General features: G+C 46.3%; 2 protein-coding genes across 2 annotated transcripts in view; one reads left to right on the top strand and one right to left on the bottom strand.

Moving 5' to 3' along the window:
• The window catches only part of CDK5R2 (cyclin dependent kinase 5 regulatory subunit 2), a 6,774-nt gene extending 4,925 nt beyond the window's left edge, over positions 1–1,849 (top strand). The window contains exon 3 of the mRNA XM_029933273.1: positions 3–1,849. Coding sequence (XP_029789133.1) covers positions 3–653 — 651 coding nt within the window. The 3' untranslated portion in view covers positions 654–1,849. The remainder of the gene's footprint in view (positions 1–2) is intronic.
• Positions 747–18,353, bottom strand: part of FEV (FEV transcription factor, ETS family member) — a 22,812-nt gene continuing 5,205 nt past the window's right edge. Inside the window, 3 exon segments of the mRNA XM_029933272.1 lie at positions 747–842; positions 1,407–1,519; positions 17,856–17,953. Coding sequence (XP_029789132.1) covers positions 747–842; positions 1,407–1,519; positions 17,856–17,953 — 307 coding nt within the window.

Raw genomic sequence — 18,353 nt, 5'->3', positions numbered from 1 at the left:
AGCCGCCACCGCCGCCACCCCCAGCCCCGCAGGCGGCGGCGCCGGTGCCTGGCGGCTCGCCTCGGCGGGTCATCGTGCAGGCGTCCACCGGCGAGCTGCTGCGCTGCCTGGGCGATTTCGTGTGCCGACGCTGCTACCGCCTCAAGGAGCTGAGCCCCGGCGAGCTGGTGGGCTGGTTCCGCGGCGTGGACCGCTCGCTGCTGCTGCAGGGCTGGCAAGACCAGGCCTTCATTACGCCCGCCAACCTGGTGTTCGTGTACCTGCTGTGCCGCGAGTCGCTGCGCGGGGATGAGCTGGCGTCGGCCGCCGAGCTGCAGGCCGCCTTCCTCACCTGCCTCTACCTCGCCTACTCCTACATGGGCAACGAGATCTCGTACCCGCTCAAGCCCTTCCTCGTGGAGCCAGACAAGGAGCGCTTCTGGCAACGCTGCCTGCGCCTCATCCAGAGGCTCAGCCCCCAGATGCTGCGGCTCAACGCCGACCCCCACTTCTTCACGCAGGTCTTTCAAGACCTCAAGAACGAGGGCGAGGCCGCCGCCAGCGCCGGGGGTCCACCCAGCGGGAGCACGCCCGCGGCCCCCTCTTCCTCCTCGGCCGCCAGGGACAGCTGCGCGGCCGGAGCCAAGCACTGGACTATGAACCTGGACCGCTAAGGGATTCCCAAGGGCCGCGCCCGCCCCCACCTCCTCCACCCCAGCCCCTGACACGCACTCGGAGCCCCCGGGACCATCAAGCCGCCGTCGCTGTTATCGCCGCTCCACGCCGCGGCCAGAGGAGGAGCCGCCCCTGTCCCGCAGGGGAAGGTGGAGGCCAGGACGCCAGAGGCCGCGGCTCTGGATTTGCTAGGCACAGGGTGGGGGGATGCGCGTGGGAGGGGTCCCCCAACCTCACCCTTTCTGTCTCCCTGTGCCCCATGTCTTCAATTCTACCTGGGTCTCCTCCTTCCCTTCTGTGTGTCTCTACATACATCTCCCTTGGTCTTGACCATTTCTCGGCCTCCGTCCTCTATCTTCATCCTCCTGTCTGCCTTCCCATCTCCCTCTCTGCCTTTCCATTTTCGGAAACTTGGGTGTGTATTTCCGTCTCCATCTTACCCCCGACTTGACTTTCTCTTATTGCCCCCGTTTCTCTTTCTGCACCTATGTCCCCATCTCCCCTTCTTGTTCTCTTTTTTTCCTCCCTCCTGGCATGTGTCACCATCTTCCCTCCTGTCTGCTTCACCCCCACACCACCTATGTCAGCTTGCATTTCTTTCCCTGACTGAGCCCTCATATCCCCCTTCCCAGACCAAAGGGAATATTAATTCTTGATTTGGACTGACTGAGGTGCGGCGAGAAACTGCAGCCCTAGGAGCCTAGACAACCACCAGGATGGTCCTTCTCCCCACCCCCACCTCCTCTCCTTACCTTTTCCAACGTGTTGCATGCCGGGAGTTGGGGGGTGGGGAAGATGCCGGCTTCAGGAGGCTGAGGTTTGGGAGCAAAATCAACCTCGGAGGCCACCCCGGCGGCGGCGGCTCCTCAGCGGAAGGATGGGAAGAGACAGAAAACTCTTCTTACACTGGGGAAGGGGCACCCCCTCTTCCTTATCCTTAGGTGTTTTTGTTCCCCTCACCTTTTAATTTATTTGGTTGTTTCCAGAGGGAGGGGGGAGGGATGGGTGTTGGGAGCTGTCTGAGGTGCTGATTTGAGGCCGGACCGGAATTCTCCCGGGAGGGTACCAGGGACTGGGTTGGGCCTGGTGCCGTGTCCAAGGTGCCAATGATGCGGGCCGACGGCGCGGGCTGCACTGTCTGTCTGTCCGTCTGTCCCGGAGAGAACTATAAAGCGCTGGAAGCGCCTGCAGATGGTTTTGCGCCGGCCTTTCTTTGGGCCCCAGGAGGGAGGGAGTGGGATCCGGCGTGAAACTGTCACAGGCAGGGCAGGAAGGCCCCCTTCACAGGCCTCGTGGAGAAGGTGGGTCCCTGAGAACTGCTACTCTTTCTGTCCCCTTGACCCCCCCCCCTTTGGCTTCTGAGAGTAAACAGTCAAAGGTTGGTTGAGGCCTGGTGATAAAGCTGAATCCCCTCACACACTCCACCTCCATCTTGTCTCACCTAGCTCTTCATTAAAGCCTAGGCTATTTTAGGGATTACGTGATGAGGACAGCAAAGGGTGTTCCCTTTACAAAGTAGTCCATTGAGACAGAACTAGCCAGTTATGATTGCTGTCTTTCTCTTTCTCCATCTCTCCCCACTATATATACTGTCTAGAGTCCAGTCAGGCCTAAATCTGTGCTCACCACTCTCAGGTGGGGCCTGTCACACTCAGCTCTACACCCTTCTTCCAACACACTAGGTTGTTTCAAGGCCGTTTCACTCACACGCCCACCCAGGACTGCCTTGGGAAGTCCATCCCTGCTTAAGATTCAAACCTGGCCCCTTATCCCCAGGGAGGCTAGGACATAAGCAGCCTGGGAGACAGGAGTCATTCTTTGGGGATGAAAGAACAGAAATAAGGTCTTTAGCCTGAGATTCCTGTCCCATTGCCTTCTTAGCCACGTGGCTAAGCGCCCCATTAAGTTTCATTGGCCCAAGGAGGCCTGGCTCCAGTACAGCTCTGACGTCTCTGACCCTAGTTGCCGCCTAGACATCAAGAATCTGGAGTCAGAACCCCGCGAGTCCCGAAAAGACTAGGCCCGGGCTCGCTGTCCGTGGTGCTGACCTGCGCGCTTGGGCAGGGTGGGGGCTTATAAGGGCAGGAGGAGTCACAGGCTCGGCTTCAACTAGATTTTCTGGATAATTTGGGGAGTAGGTTGTGATCTCTTCTGGTAGCGAGTTGCAGGAGTGTGGTCCGATAATCCAGGATGCCGGCTTCCATTTGCCCTCCTAAGAGGACAGAGCGCGACTCTTCCCCGACCTCGGTCCAACGCCCTTGCACCCGGCCTGGAGCCGGAAATCCCCAGTCCAGATTTGTGAATCGAATTCCCGGGGGGAAAAGGGGGAGAGCTGGCGGAAGGGGAGGCGGGATCAGCCGCCCATTGGCTGGAATTTGGCGCAGTCAGCGCGGTGCCGTCATCTCTCTGGTTTGGGAGGAGGGAGGGAGGAGCACTTGGGTCACCCCGCGGCTGTCGCCATAGCAACCAGACTAAGCGGGTGGGGCCACTTTCCACTCCCTCCACTCTAGCGGAGGAAACAATTCTAGTCTGCCTTATTTGGAACTAGTTAGCAAGACTACTTGATTGGAACTTCTGCGTTAGAAGAGTCTAAAGTGGGTGGGAAAGAAACCCGATAGCCTACCGAAACTCCCATTCTGCTCTTACGTACTGCCCCTGAACCCATAGACACAGCATCCTCCCTTTACTGCACACACACACATACACGCACGCACACACACACACAACACCTCCAGGAACCTGTTGTCTGTCACTTGGAGACTTAGAATGAGAGAAAAGGCTCAATGCACGGTGTCAAATTAAATATCACTTTCTTTGCCATGCCCCCAAGGCATGAGACACTGCCATAATCCGATTAGGGGGTTGGTGACTGGAGGAGGATCAGTATGAATACATGGAAGAATTAGCCTCCTGGGTCAAACCTGGTCAGACTCCTGTTTTCTCTGGGAGCGCTGGTCACATGGAGAAAGGGTCAGTCTTCTGAGAAGGCAAGGTGAGAAGGGAGAAAGTGCTGTAAAGTGCCTTCTTTTTATGGCTCAGAAATGAACCTCAGGACAGTGAGTCAAGACTGAGGAGAGAAGTGGTGAAGAGGGCTCAGAATTCTAGAGAAAGCCCAGCCTGGGTGAGAGGTGGAATGAGGAAAGAGTGGAGATGGAGGATAGGAGACAGAAACCCAGATGGAGCCATGACTCAGCACTTCCCCTGGCAAAGGACTGGGGTAACTCTCCCAGCACAGGAGCAGCAGAGAGGGGAGGGGAGCAGGAAAGCAAATGTGTGAATACACAGTGATCTGGCCATGTGTTGCTTTGATATACAACCAAAGGCAAATATTTTAATCCAGAAAGCAGGTACACAGGCATTTACCCTGATGAAGTCCCCTTCAGTCATAACGTGTACATATCTCCACTGCCCACTTTCCTGCCCCTCTTCCTGGAGCAGAGGACATTCCGTCCTGAGAGCTATGCTTGCCTGTCCCTGGAATACCTTGGTACTTAATGGAAAAGGAGAATTGCAAAAAAAAAAAAAAAAAAAAAAAAAAATCTGCAGACGTGGGGGCGGCAGTGTTGGTTGTCATGGTAACTGCTTTGCCTGCCAGACAGAGTGCCCAGCAACCAGAGCATCTGGCAATATCCAAGGGGACATCCTGTGGCCTCTACCCACGGAGACTGCCTCAGGCACCCAGATGGGCATCTCTGGAGGTTTTCTACAACAGAGGCTGCCACAGCAGCCCTTCCAGTCACACCACCATGATGAAAGACAGCTGACAGCCAGGTATGGAGGGCTGAACATCTTCACATGTCCCACTTTAAGTGGTACTTCTGACCCCTTTATTATTTGCTGTAAATGGCCCCAAGACAGCAGCTGTTGACAGTTTATGACCCTTTATTAAGACCATTACCTTCCTTTTCAGAACCTTGCTGACCATCCTACAAGAAAGTCACCTATACCCACACAGGCCAGGTGTACACATGAGGGGTAGGTAGAAAAATTGTTCTAGTTCAGTGATGAAAGATTCAGTGCAAGATAGATAAACTGCAGGGGATAGTCTCAGGATTCAATACATTAGTTGACCTTAGTTTAATACATTGCTGAGATTTAGAGGCAGTCTTTCTGTTGCACTTGCTGGCTGGATAGCTAACTTTTCACTCCAGCAACCTCCAGCCCTATTTTTCGTTTTTTCTTCCCTGTGTCTTCAGGCTTAACCTCTTAGTTTCTGCATTAATATTCCCCCAATCTAGCTTAGGCTTTCATAGGTTTTTTACCCCTCAGTTTCCCCCACTATTTCTTTAGTAATTAGCTGCTCCTGAGGTCTCTCTCGACTTGGATTAATTGCCCACAGCAGTTAACTCCCCTCTCTTGAGATTACCCCACTTCATTTCTTTACATCTCTTCTTCATAGTCTCCTGAATTGATATTTAGCTTAAAGTCCATAAATCATAAAATTAGTTTCTCTGTGTGCATTTCTATATATGACTACCTAAAAGGAAGAAGGGGTGATGATAAACAATATAAATAGGGAAAGAGGTATTCCATTATTATCTTCCTACATTTTAGTCCTTAAAAAATTACATATAATACCAGAAAAACACGTAATATCAGGAAAGCATGAGAAAGAAGAATAATGATGGAAGGCCTGCCCTGGCAGATATTTAAATGTATCATAGAGCTAAGGTAGTTAAAATATATAGCACTGACATAGGACTAGACCAACAGAACAAAATAGATAATCCAAAGCTAAACCCTGGCATACATGGGAATTTAATATGTGATACAGGCATCATTTCAAATCCATTTGAGAAAAGATGGATTAGTCAGCATATGGTTTTGTACAACTGGGTAGTCATTTATATGAAGGAAAAAAGTCAATCCTTTCTCATTCTTCACCCCAAAATAAACTCCAAATTGATTTTCTTAATGTAAAGAAAAAGGCTATAAAATCCTTAGAAGAGGAGACAGCTTAAAAGTACCTACTAAAAATTTAAATGCACATACCTTTTATTTAAGAATTCTGATTTCTAGTATTGACCCTACAGAAATACTTGAATATGTGCACAAAGAAACATGACAAAGATATTTTTATTGTGTTACTGTTTGGAGAAAAAAATTCACCAGTGAGTTAGGAGTTGAACAAATTCTGATACAGCCAAATTACAGGAGACCACGGTATTCAGGTAAAAAGAATAGATTGGGCCATATGTTCTGATGAAAGATCTACAAACCAGGGGTCCATGGGTGGCTCAGTCGGTTAAGCCTCCAACTTCGCCTCAAGTCATGATCTCATGGTTCGTGGGTTTGAACCGTGCCTCGGGCTCTGTGCTGACAGCTCAGAGCCTAGAGACTGTCTTCAGATCCTGTGTCACCCTCTCTCTCTGACCCTCCCCTGCTCATGCTGTCTCTTTCTCTCTCAAAAATAAATAAAACATTTAAAAAATTAAAAAAAGAAAGATCTACAAACCATGTGGTATAATTAAAAATTGCTTAACAATAGGTACAGTATAATATAATTTATGCAAAAGCAAAACAACACTAAACCTTAGTTTGTGTGTGTATGTGTATGTGTATAATAGAAGCTTGAGAAAAATATACATCACTCTTAATAAATGACTTCTTGGAAGAAATGGGATTGATTTTGTCCAGAGGACATTCACCTTATCTATGGAGTTTAATTTTTACAACAAAAATGTACTAGTATATATTTTGCATAATTAGAAAGTAGTAGTTAATATATGGCAAGGAAATAAAGATTATTTATTAGTATTGTTGCTATTGCATCATGAGTTGAGTAGAGAACATCTTTTTAGGCATAGACATTGAAGGAAAAGATTAATTCACCTGACTCCATTTTAGATTTTGAATGTTAGAGAAACAGAGAAGTTAAAATAACCACAAATAAGATTGAAAGACCAGTGAGAAGCTGAGAGAACATATTTGCAGCAAAATATTTTTTCAGTAGAAAATTAGTGGAAACTGTGAAGAGGTCATTTACACAAAAAATATAAATAGTCAATAAACACATTAAAAGAGACTTCGCTATTGACCAGGAAGTTCAAGTTAAAACAGTAGTGGGAGATTGCAGGTCTTATACTGACAGAGATTCTTAAAATGGAAAATGCCAATCATGATAAAAACGTGAAGAGTTATGCACATTTTTGTATTGTTTTATATATACTAGTTCAGTCTCTTTGGAGAGCTATGTGGCTAGGGATCAAAACATGAAAGGCAGGGGTGACTGAGTAGCTCAGTTGGTTAAGGGTCAACTCCTGATCTCAGCTTAGGTCTTCTGTGCTGGGTATGAAGCATACTTTTTAAAAAATATATAAAAGGCAGCATGCTCTTTGACCCAGCTTCACATTTCCAGAAATTTGCCCTAAGGAAATAAGTGAAAGGACCTGACACAAGGATGCTAATCCCAATATTGTTTATAATAATAAAAAATTGGATATAAGAGTAAGAGATTAAGTATATTGTGATAAATCAATATTCATTGGGATATTATGGACCATTAAAATGATGCATGAACCTATATTCATTGACATGAAAAATGACCATGATAAAGTGACACTATCTGGTTAAAAACAATATAATGTGGTCCAGTCTATTTGTGTGGGAGAGAGAGTGTGTGATCTTTAAATAGCCGTCCTCTTAATGTCATTCAGATCTTGGTTTAATAGCCACCTCTTCCTGATGAATGCATCTCCACTTGCCCCACAGTCACCTTACTTCACATACCCTTGATTTATTTTCTTCATAGTGTTTGTCACCCTGATAGATTTTTGTTGCTTATTTATCTTGTATCTTCTCAATAAAAGGTCTGTCTTGTTCACCGCTAGATTCCCTGCACCTAGCATAGTGCCTGGGTGCACAGTAGGCCGTCAATAGGTATATACTGGATGATTGTGTGCGCACTTACGTGTGTGCAGCAACAGAGACTTTTAAGATGTTTACTAAAATATCAGTGATTGCTTTCCCTAAGTTGTGGAATTTTAAATGATCAGTTTTACTCTCTTCTTAGTTTTTTCCTGATCTCCTAGTTTGTTACAATGAATATTATTATTACCTTAAAAAGAAGGAGAATCATCAAAAAAGAAACAGAGAGAAGGAAAGAAGGAAGGAAGGAAGGAAGGAAAGAAAAAAGGAATGTAAGAGGGAAGGAAGAAAGGAAGGAAGGAAGGAAGGAAGGAAGGAAGGAAGGAAGGAAGGAAGGAAGGAAAGAAGAAAGGAAGATCGAGGCTGAGTAGTGTCTGGCTGGCCTGGTCCCCCTCCTCTCTCACACATCTCCAAAGTCTCTTCATTCACTTTTCCTCAAGCTCTTTCCAAATCCCAAGAACTTAAGAATGTCCTTTGCTGAACAAGTGAGTTAGATACCTATCTAACACAGCAAACATGTATGTACACATGCAGCGCATGTTTTGTACATGAACACACACAGAGCATGGGCATGGGCATACACATACACATTCTTGCAAGGACCATTGAAGACCATTTAGGGGCTCCTGGGTGACTCACTCAGTTGAGCATCTGACTCTTGATTTCATCTCAGGTCATGATCTCACTCGAACCCCACATCAGGCTTTGCACTGACAGCGAAGAGCCTGCTTTAGATCATCTCCCTCTCTCTCTCTCCCCCTCCCCTGCTCTCTCTCTCTCCCTCTCTCTCTATCACAAAAATAAATAAATACTTTTTTAAAAGACCACTTCAAGAATACTCCTCTATCTTTGGCATAACTGCCATAGAAGGCTCATTATCCCTTATTCAAATAATAAACATAGGGGAAATTTTTCTCTTCATATCAACTTACTGATATGCTTTCTTTTAAAATCTATCTTATATTTTTAAGTAGGATTCACACCCAGTGCAGGTTCCAACACTCATTTGAACTCACGACCCTGAGATCATGACCTGAGCTGACATCAAGAGTTGGCTGCTTGGGATGCATGAGTAGCACAGTTAGTTTAGCGTCTGACTACAGCTCAGGTCATGATCTCATGGTTTGTGGGTTCGAGACCCACGTCGGGCTCGAGACCCACATTAGACTCTGTGCTGACAGCTCAGAGCCTGGAGCCTGCTTTCGATTCTATGTCTCCTTCTCTCTCTGCCTCTCCCCTGTTCACACTCTGTCTCTCAAAAATAAATAAACATTAACAAAAAAAGAGTTCATTGCTTAACCAACTGAGCTACCCAGGTGCCCCCATATTCTTGCTTTAAACAATGAGAACTAGCACAGTGCCTGGCATTTAGTAGGGTCTCAATAAATGTGAAGTGGTGACAGTTTCCATGTTTGTCTTTGGCTGCCAATAAGTATACAGCTATATGTTCATTCTTTAATCTATTTTGGAATTTATTTTTGTATGTAATGAGCAGTAGAGATATAACTATATTTTCCAAAATGAATAACAAGTTGTGCCAACCTTTCAACAGTCTTCCTTTCCCTACAGTGAATGTGATCTTTATCTCTTATGAAATTCCCACATATACATGGGTCTGTTTCAAGGCTCTACTCAGTTCTGTTGGTTTACTTAACAATTTCTGTGTCACATCACACCTTCAATAACTGTAGCTTTGCAGTTAGCTTATTGTTCTTTGGCTAAAATTGTCTAAGCTCTCCTTAAGCATAGTCCGGAAGAACTTTAGAGCCAAGCCTATATTACTTTTATAGACCAATTTGGACAGATTTGACATTTTATAATATTGAGTCATTCTACCCAGCAACATGCTAAGTGTTCCATTTATTCAGGTCTTCTTTTTTGTCTCTTAGTAAAGATTTGTCATTTTCTTCACTTAGAGGTTTCCATGGTTTTCATAAGGTTTATTTAGGAGCATATTTTTTATTGTTGTTATAAATCTGTTATTCCCAATTCTTTTCCTTATTTTTATAGAGTTATAGGATAACTATAAGTCTTTGTATGTTAATCTTTGTATGTGACCGGATACACTAGTTTCATTAGGTCTAATTGTGTTCCAGTTGGGTCTGTTGGATTTTCTAGGTAGAAAGCTGTACTGTTGGCAAACAAGTACATTTTAATATCTTCCTTTCCAATATTTGTATATAGCATATATATTTTTATCTTATTGCATTGACTTGGACCTTTAATAGAATGTTCCTTGATGGCAGTGATCACAAACAGATTTATTGGCCTTGTCCTTGACTTATGGGAATGTCTCTCATATTTCACCAATTGTTTTTTTTTACTTGTCTTTTGAAACTGAAGATTCTGTTTTGTGTATATTGCTATAGTAACCATCTCAAATAATTTTTTAGAAGTTGATAAAACCTTTATCAAAACAATTATTCAAATTGCCTATTCTGAGGCATGTTGGCCTCCAGGGTACTGGGCACGTGCAATCTGGGGATAAAGAATAGAGTGGCTGGGTGTTCCCTTGTGACTCCTCCTCCCACACTCTGCCCAGATACTCCTCCCGCACTCTGCCCAGATACAGCAGTGTGAGGTGATGTACGGAGCAAATTCCAGGAGTCAGAGGTTCGAGTCCGTATTCTACCATTAACTAGCTAGTGATCTAAGTCAGTCATTCACCTTCTCTGAACTTACTTCAGTTTTCTCAACCGTCAGATGGAAACAAGGACTTCAGATGTGTTGTCTATCAAGTGGCTGTAACAAGAATGATAATATTAACATTGTTGAGGTAACAGCCATTGCTAAGGTAGTCAGCAGTATTAATAAATATTGAAGAGGGAATAAGGGATCAAGACAGAATCTGGAAAGGAGCCTGGGGCTGCTCTGACAAGCTCTGCTGGCCCCTGAGGCAGTGGGGGGCTCTGGAGACCTGGAGCTCCCATGAGCTACCTATAACCTGGGTGACACGTGTTTACTCCTTGCTGCAGGCAAGGGTCCAGTGGGACCCATGTGCATATCTCTTGGGAATGCCAGCCAGAGGACTTGCTTCAGCTGCTGATATGTAGGCACTTGTGCCAGCCAGGCCCAGCCCAGCAACATTCCTGAGTTGAGGCCTTTGGCCCAGCAGGCCAGGTCCCTCTTGGGACTCCACCCTTCAGGGATTCCCCTGGCCCCAGGCTGGATGGGGTCAGCAGGGAAGAGCAGCTGAACCTTACCTCCATATTGCACCTTCTTTGTGACCAGGGATGGGGATAGGTGCGTTGTGGGGCATCTTGGGACACTAGGCATAAAGAACCTTCAAACTGTGAGGATATGGAATTATGTGCACACATGTGTGTAGATGCTTCTATGAACATCTATGCTTCAACATGAAGTGAAAATATGCTGAGATTTGCAGCAAATCTGGGCCCTGGTATTTCCTCACTATAGGACTTTGAGACTTTTCTCCCCTGTCTGTCATATAGGAATTAAAGAAACTGTGTCAGTATCAAGTGAAAGCATGTCTATGGATGTGCTTTGTAAACTGTAAAGTGTAGCACACATATAAGGTGGCCCTGAGTTTTAGATACATGGTCGCAGATATGGTCATTGCACAGATGTGTGCAAGATGGACCCAAAACTTGTCTCTCTGCCTCTGTGTACCAAAAGTAGAAAACCAAGGGACCACTCCCCACATGTCCCATTCATCTCCCAATCTAGTGTTGCCTCAGATCTCTCCATACTGTAAAATTAGAAAAAGGACAGCACTGCCTGAAGCCTCCCTGACAACTTCCTGCTGTGTTGCTAAGCAACTTGTCCTCCTCTTTCAGAAAAAAATAACCTGATGCTCAAGCTCAGGGTCTGGCCTTCCAGCCTCATTTTAACTACTTCCTCCTCCTCTAATCTCACGCAAATTAAGGAAGGCTCAGAGAGAGGAAGTAGCCTTCTCAGTTCCGTAGGGAGTAGGCAAAGGCTGGGTTTGAAGCCATGTCCATTTGGGTTCCTTCTACTCTATCATGTCATTTGAGATTAATGCAAGGGCTGCAGTTGGCCACAAGGCTTCTAAAGTTCATTTATCACTCTATTTGTCTGGAACCCATAGTTAATGCTGGAATTGGAACCTGTCCTGGGCTTGGGCTTGGGTTTGGGCATATAGTCCTGCCACTTCTTAAGCCTCTCAGAATCTTAGAATCTGCTCGTTCCTCCATAAGAGACGATAATAAGGGGTGGGGGAAAAAGTGAGCTGGGCTGTTAGGGTTTGAACCGCTTAGCAACACTGGGACCCCACACAAGTTCTTTCATGTTTTGTGCCTTAGTTTTCCTCATCTACAGAATGAGAATAACACTAGAATCAACTCCAGAGGGTTGTAAGGATTAAATGATTGTAAAGCTCTTTAAATAGTGCCTGACACTTAAGCTGTCAATAAATAGTAGCCCTTATTATTATTATTTCTAGGAGGCTTTAGTGTATAAAGCTCTTTCACATCCTTCGTGATTAAGAGAACTCACTGCTTCTGAAATGGGACAGGGTTTACATTCTGCTCTGTCCTTTTTCACTGTGTGATTTCATACTTAATCTCTGTGTCTCAGTTTCCTCATCTATAAAGTGGGAGAAATCATAATGTCTACTTCAAAGGATTGTTGTAAAGATTAAATGCAGTTTCAATATTCACTATGATAATACTAGTTGCTGTAACCAAAAAAACTCCCAAACTTCAAGGAATAGTCTAATGCATGTGAATGGGTGACCTCTCCATGTGGTGTTTTAGGAACCAGGATCCATCCAGATGGTAGCTCTGCCTTCTCTTAGGAACTAGTCTTCATCTAAATCCAGAAGAGAGTATGGAGAAAGAACATCCACTTTTAAACACTTTGGCCTGCAAGCAACAAATACTATCTTTTTGATTCAGATTCTGTTGGCAAAAACAAGTTGCATGGCTTCCACCAAAATACAAGGAAATCTGAAAAGTTAGTCCCTGGCTGGGCAACCATTTCCCAGTGACAACTCTGCTTTATGAAATCAGGAGCATGCCTCCTGGGGATGAGGGAAGGGAGAGTAGCCGTGTCTGCCACGCAGAGAAAAATAATATTCAGATATTATTGGGATACCATTAATTGTGAGAAGTAGGTTAGATGCCATTGCTAATATATTCTTATTTAATCCACATAATGACCATGGGAAGTAAGCATTACTACTATCCACGTTTCATTATTATTTTATTTTTTAATGTTTATTTTTGAGAGAGAAAGAGAGACACAGTGGGAGTGGGAGAAGGACAGAGAGAGAAAGAGACATAGAATCCTAAGCAGGCTCCAGGCTCTGAGCTGTCAGCATAGAGCCCGATGTGGGGCTTGAACTCACCAGCTGTGAGATCATGACTTGAGCCAAAGTTGTACGCTTAACTGACTGAGCCACTCAGGTGCCCCACTATTGTCCACATTTTAAAAGAGAAAACCAAGTTTCCAAATAGTATAGACAGATTTCCAAAATCACACTAGCTGAGACCCTGTAGTTCTAGATTATGTATTACCCCAAAAAGAAAAGGCGGATGCTCTGGGTATACGAGGCTGCCCTCTGTGCTTGTGGTGTGGCCCCATCACCAGTCAAGAGGCTGGTTCTTGGTGAAATTCAGCAGGTGGGTCCAGGACAAGGTCTAGACTGGCCTAGAAAAGTAGATGTGGCCACTCGAGTTCCTCCCAGGACACCTGGGGGCATCTGATTAGGACTACAGGGAGAAGAGGCAGGTGCTCGCTTTGTTTGGGGTGGTTTTTATTTGCTTGTCTAATAATAAAAAACACTGATATATGTACAAGGTACTTATATGATCATTTAATCTTTCAGCTGTCTAAGGTACGTTCTGTTATTATCATATTCATTTTGCAGGTAGGGTAATTTTGGCACAAAACAGTAAAGTAACATGCTTGAGGTCACACAGCTAGCAAGGGACAGAGCCAGCACCCCAAACCCAGACGTTCAGCCCCAAAGCCCTTGCTTCGAACCATGACACTATGTTGCCTTTGTCTACAAAGACATGAAAGAAGCAAATAGTAGACAGGATCCAGTGAGAGAATTCTCAGAAATAGAAAGTCACAGTCAATGGGATAATGGGTCACTTGCCTCTACATACTAAACCCACTATCCCAAGACAGAGGAGAGTCAGGGGAAATACCAGTGACAAAACTGAGGAAGGAAATGCCACCACAGTCAAAGTGCGGTCAGATCTCCAGCCCCACCCACAGTACCATGATCTACTCCAAATTTGTAAGAACACACGTAGGAAGAGGGAGTCTTGCAAAAGACAATGGGGCAACAAAACAGTCTCTGATTTGTTCTTTATCAGATGAAGCCCCTAACCAAGGGCACTCATATGACAAGCCATCAATTTGCCCATCATAACCAATCATCTTCTGCTGTGACAAGTAGACAAGAGTACATCTGCAGGGGGCAAAGCAGCAGGTCACATCCGCATGAGGAAGAGGCTCTCCAGGAGAGAGATGCTGAGGACTTGAGTTCTGTGATCACAGCCACCTGACTTCTCCACGCCTCAGCTTCCTCAGCTGAAAACAGAGAGAGCCATCCCCACCTTGCAAGGTGATGGCCAGATCAAAAAGATTAGCACGTGAAAAGCATTAGCATAGGGCAGAGCCTGGCAGAGTCAGGTTCAATGAATGGTAGGGCTCCTTTTTATTATCAGCAAGTCTGCTTGAGATGAATTATAAATAGGCTGAGGAACAAGCTGAAGTTAAGTCCATTTTAAAGACATGTTGAAAACAAGATGAAGGCCAGAAAAGCAGAAGGCTCTGAGGAAAGTACAACACAGAAGCCCACTGTGATGGGCTTTGGTCACATGAGCCAACATATGGGCAAGTGCTCTGTAAGCCTCCGTGCCCTAGGTGGCATTGTTGCTCTGTGACTGTGCAGGTATCAGGCAGTGTGAATACCGATGTTTTCATGCCACATGCTAGTCAGGCTTCTGATTCCGTCTGCAAGGGGAGCTTGGTGACATGGAACACACATTACTGGAGGAGACACAGGTCTGTGTAATTCTGGCATCCGGTGGGAGGGACCCTACGAACAAGGTGATCAAGGGCCACTCAGGGCGATGGAGAGAGAAACCAGAAGACAGAGGTCTTAGAACAAGCCCAAGACTTTGGCCAAGTCTCTTAACATCTTGTGACTTGGTTTATATATCTTTCTAGGGCTGAAACAATCCCTACCCTGTCTTCCTCCCTAACCTTACTCCCTGACAATCCCTACCCTGTCTACCCTCCCTTCCTCCCTGACCAATAAAACAATGGGTGTGGAAGTGTTTTATAAACTTGATAGCAAAAGCATATGGGGTGTAGGAGGTGGGGAGGGGAGTGAGCCATATTTTTACTGGTGACATAAATGACGGGATTGAGAAAAGGCTCAAGATTTCAGGGAATGCAAAGGGGGCTGGACCCTGGATTGGAGAGAGAAGCAATGGTAGAATCAGTACCTTGGGAAGGCCAAGAGTGAAGAGGTTAATCATCAATGAAGACAGACCTGGATCATCAGGAAGCTAAGTGTGTTAAAAGTGTGGCTTCTTTGGGGCTTTGGCGGGAGTAGAGTCATCCCAACCACAGTAACTCGGGATTGGAAACACCATGGAGGCAGGGATGTTGCCAGAGCCAAGACAGCCTGGAGAAGAGAATACCCATCTCTGGATTGCTGGCGCTGGACACGACCTTAGAAATCACCTGCAACAGATATCTTACAACTTTTGAGGCAGGGGTTGGGGGGAACAAAGAGGACCCAGGTGACCTATGAGGTTCCACAGAATAGAATTTGCAAATCCCTGGCTGACTCTCATTATTTTAATGAGATAGAATGGAATTCCAGAGAAGAGATGTGATTTTCCAAAGATCACATAGCAAATTGGTTGCCAAACTGGGGCTGGAACTCCAGTTCTCTGGCTCCCACTCCTGTATCTTAGCTTCCCAAACTGGTGTGTGTACAGGAAAACACAGAGGGGCAGGGTGGACTTTAAGGATGTGATTTCATAGATAAAAAGATCCTCCGATCTAACAACACCTCTCTTCAACTGACAAATGGCACCTAAAATCCTGTCTTTACCAAGTCACTCACAGGACTTCAAGGGTCTCAAGATTGGAGAAATTAACTTGTCCAACTCCTCCTCGACCCCCCAATGAAGGGGCAGCCAAGTACTGACAGAGGTGCTTCATTAGATCAAACTGATGGGATCCGTCTTGCCATAGCTTCCTACCGCCTTGTCCTAACACTGTCACGCGCATCCAGGTTCTCTGCCACAGGGCAGCTCTTTGAGTGATTGAGGACACGCTCATGTCCCTTTACCTAGTTTGGTTCCCAGACTACGTCTCTCATTGCTGTTGTTGCTCCAACGTTCTTTCTTTTAGCTTCCTGAGCCCACTATTCCGTATACTCTCCACCTGAGGTTTTCTCAGAAGTGTTCTCTAACACTGTGTACAGTATGCTGGGGGCATAATCATTGGAGCAAGTGGGTCATTTCCTTCATCCTAGGTGCCATGGCTCCATCAATGCATCCTCCAATCCCAATGGTTTTTCTGCATTTCATCCTTCAGGTTTCCATTTAATGTTGACTAAGTAGCCACTCATTTATACATAGGCTCTCCTGGGCCACTCCCTTGCCACGCCTCATACCCTGGCCTCCTGTACTTTCTACTTTCATTTAAAGATCTAAGAGCAAGGGGCGCCTGGGTGGCTTAGTCAGTTAGGCCTCCGACTTTGGCTCAGGTCAGATCTCACATTTGTGGGTTCGAGACCTGCGTCAGGCTCTGTGCTGACAGCTAGCTCAGAGCCTGGAGCCTGCTTCTGGTTCTGTGTCTCCTCTCTCTGACCCTCCCCCTCTCATGCTCTGTCTCTCTCTGTATCAAAAATAAATAAAACTTTAAAAAAAAAAAAAGGAAAAAGACTGAATTAAAAAAAAAGATCTAAGAGCAAGACCTCACACTCCTTGCCAAAAAAAATTTCACCTAGTTACATTTAGCGTACAATTCTTAGCAGCCCAGATCTTTCTGGATCCTGGTTGTGGCTCTCAGGTGAATTCTTTCTCCCTCCCAGCTTCCTGCCCCTTGCAAAGAGGCCTTTTGCATGTCCCTCCAAGTCGCTGAGGCCCCCGCAATGTGGGACTCACCCCCTGGTTCATCTGCTCCATGGAATGCACGAGCCTGCCTTCCACCCATGAAATTTATAGGGCATAATGATAGTGGAACATATTTATGCCAGAATATCAGGCAACTATAGTAGGATACCATTAAATTCTAAAAGCCATAGCGAAAAGAAGGAGATTATGTCAAAGAGTCATACTGGCCTCTGTGCAATGAGACTGTAGGTGATTTTTTCCCCACATTTCATTACACTCTTCACCCCACACATGTTAATGAAGGCTTTACATGTGTATTTCTCAAATTTTCTATGCATAGTACGTGTTATTTGGAAAACCAGGGAAAAAATTAAGTGACAATGAAATAAAAAGGAATAAAGACCCTTTCCTTAGGTGGCCCTTGGTGATTTCATCAGCACTCTTTGGGGGAAAAGCAGTCTAGCTCTCCCTGCACTTAACTGTCCTGCCTTCCACCTGCATTTCCCCTTTCTGCCCACAGGCCACAGGGAAATCTCCTCGCCTCCTGGCGGGAGCCCAAGGTGGTCTCCTAGCAGCCCACAGGAAGCTCGGGATAGAATCACCAAGACTAGGTGGAAGAGGAGCAAGGGACTTGCCTTGGTGTGCAGCCCAAGGTCACAGCCATCTCTTGATGCACCTACCTAGGTGTTGTTTTCATCTAAGGGAACACGGTTTTTAAATTTTTTAAAAATGTTTTATTTATTTTTGAGAGAGAGAGGGAGAGAGACAGTGCAAGCAGGGGAGGGTCAGAGAGAGAGGGAGACACAGAACCACAGAACCCAGGCAGGCTCCAGGCTCTGAGCTGTCAGCACAGAGCCTGACGTGGGGCTGGAACCCAGGAACCGTAATATCAAGACCTGAGCCAAAGTCGGGCCCTTAACCGACTGAGCCACCCAGGTGCCCCTAAGGGAACGCGTTTAAGGCAGTTTTCCTGCCAATAGTGTTGTAAAAGCTATAGAAATATTATAAGGGCCATGGTTCCTGTGGGTGCAGTATTCAGAGGGGCCTTCAGGTGGTGAGAAAAAGGGTTCATCGAGAATGACCCACTTTAGCCACTTCCAGAACTTCCTAGGGATGTAGGGCTGGGGTTCCCCCTTTGCTCTCCCAAGCCCAAAAGAAGTCTGGAAGCGTCGGAGTCCTCTAGTCTTCGGTTAGGGTGAGACACCTGAAGTTCCACCAAACTCAGCTCAGGCTTAGCTGCAAAACCTGGCCCTGGCTTACCCTCCTCTGACCAGCAGAGGGCGCGCGCCACCCACGAGAAGGAGGCCACCACTGGGAGAAGCGCGCGCGGCTCACTGCCCGACAGGTTGTCCCTCTTTCTGAAAAAAGGGAGGCAGATCCTGAGATAAGATAGGGTTGAAGATACAGGGGTGGGGGAGGGCGTTGTGAGTGAGGGGGAAGTCAAAGTGAGTGTAGCCTGGGTGTGGGTGGGGGGAGGGGAGGTGGGGAAGGAGATGAACTAGAGAGACTGAGGAAAAGTTGAGATGGTGTGACAATAAGACGGGGGGGGGGGGCTGGGGGGGGGCTCAGTCCGTTAGGCGTCAGACTTGGCTCTCGGTATGATCTCCCCGTTTTTGAGTTCCAGCCCGCATCCAGCTCTCTGCTGTCGGCTTGGAGCCTGCTTCCAGTCCTCTGTCTCCCTGTCTCTCTGCCTCTCCCCTGCTCGTTCTCTCTCTCTCTCTCTCTCTCTCTCTCTCTCTCTCTCTCTCTCTCTCTCTC

This window comes from Suricata suricatta, chromosome 3 (genome assembly GCF_006229205.1).
Source record: "Suricata suricatta isolate VVHF042 chromosome 3, meerkat_22Aug2017_6uvM2_HiC, whole genome shotgun sequence".
Classification (NCBI taxonomy): Eukaryota; Metazoa; Chordata; class Mammalia; order Carnivora; family Herpestidae; genus Suricata; species Suricata suricatta.
This window is presented reverse-complemented; position numbering and strand designations above follow the sequence as displayed.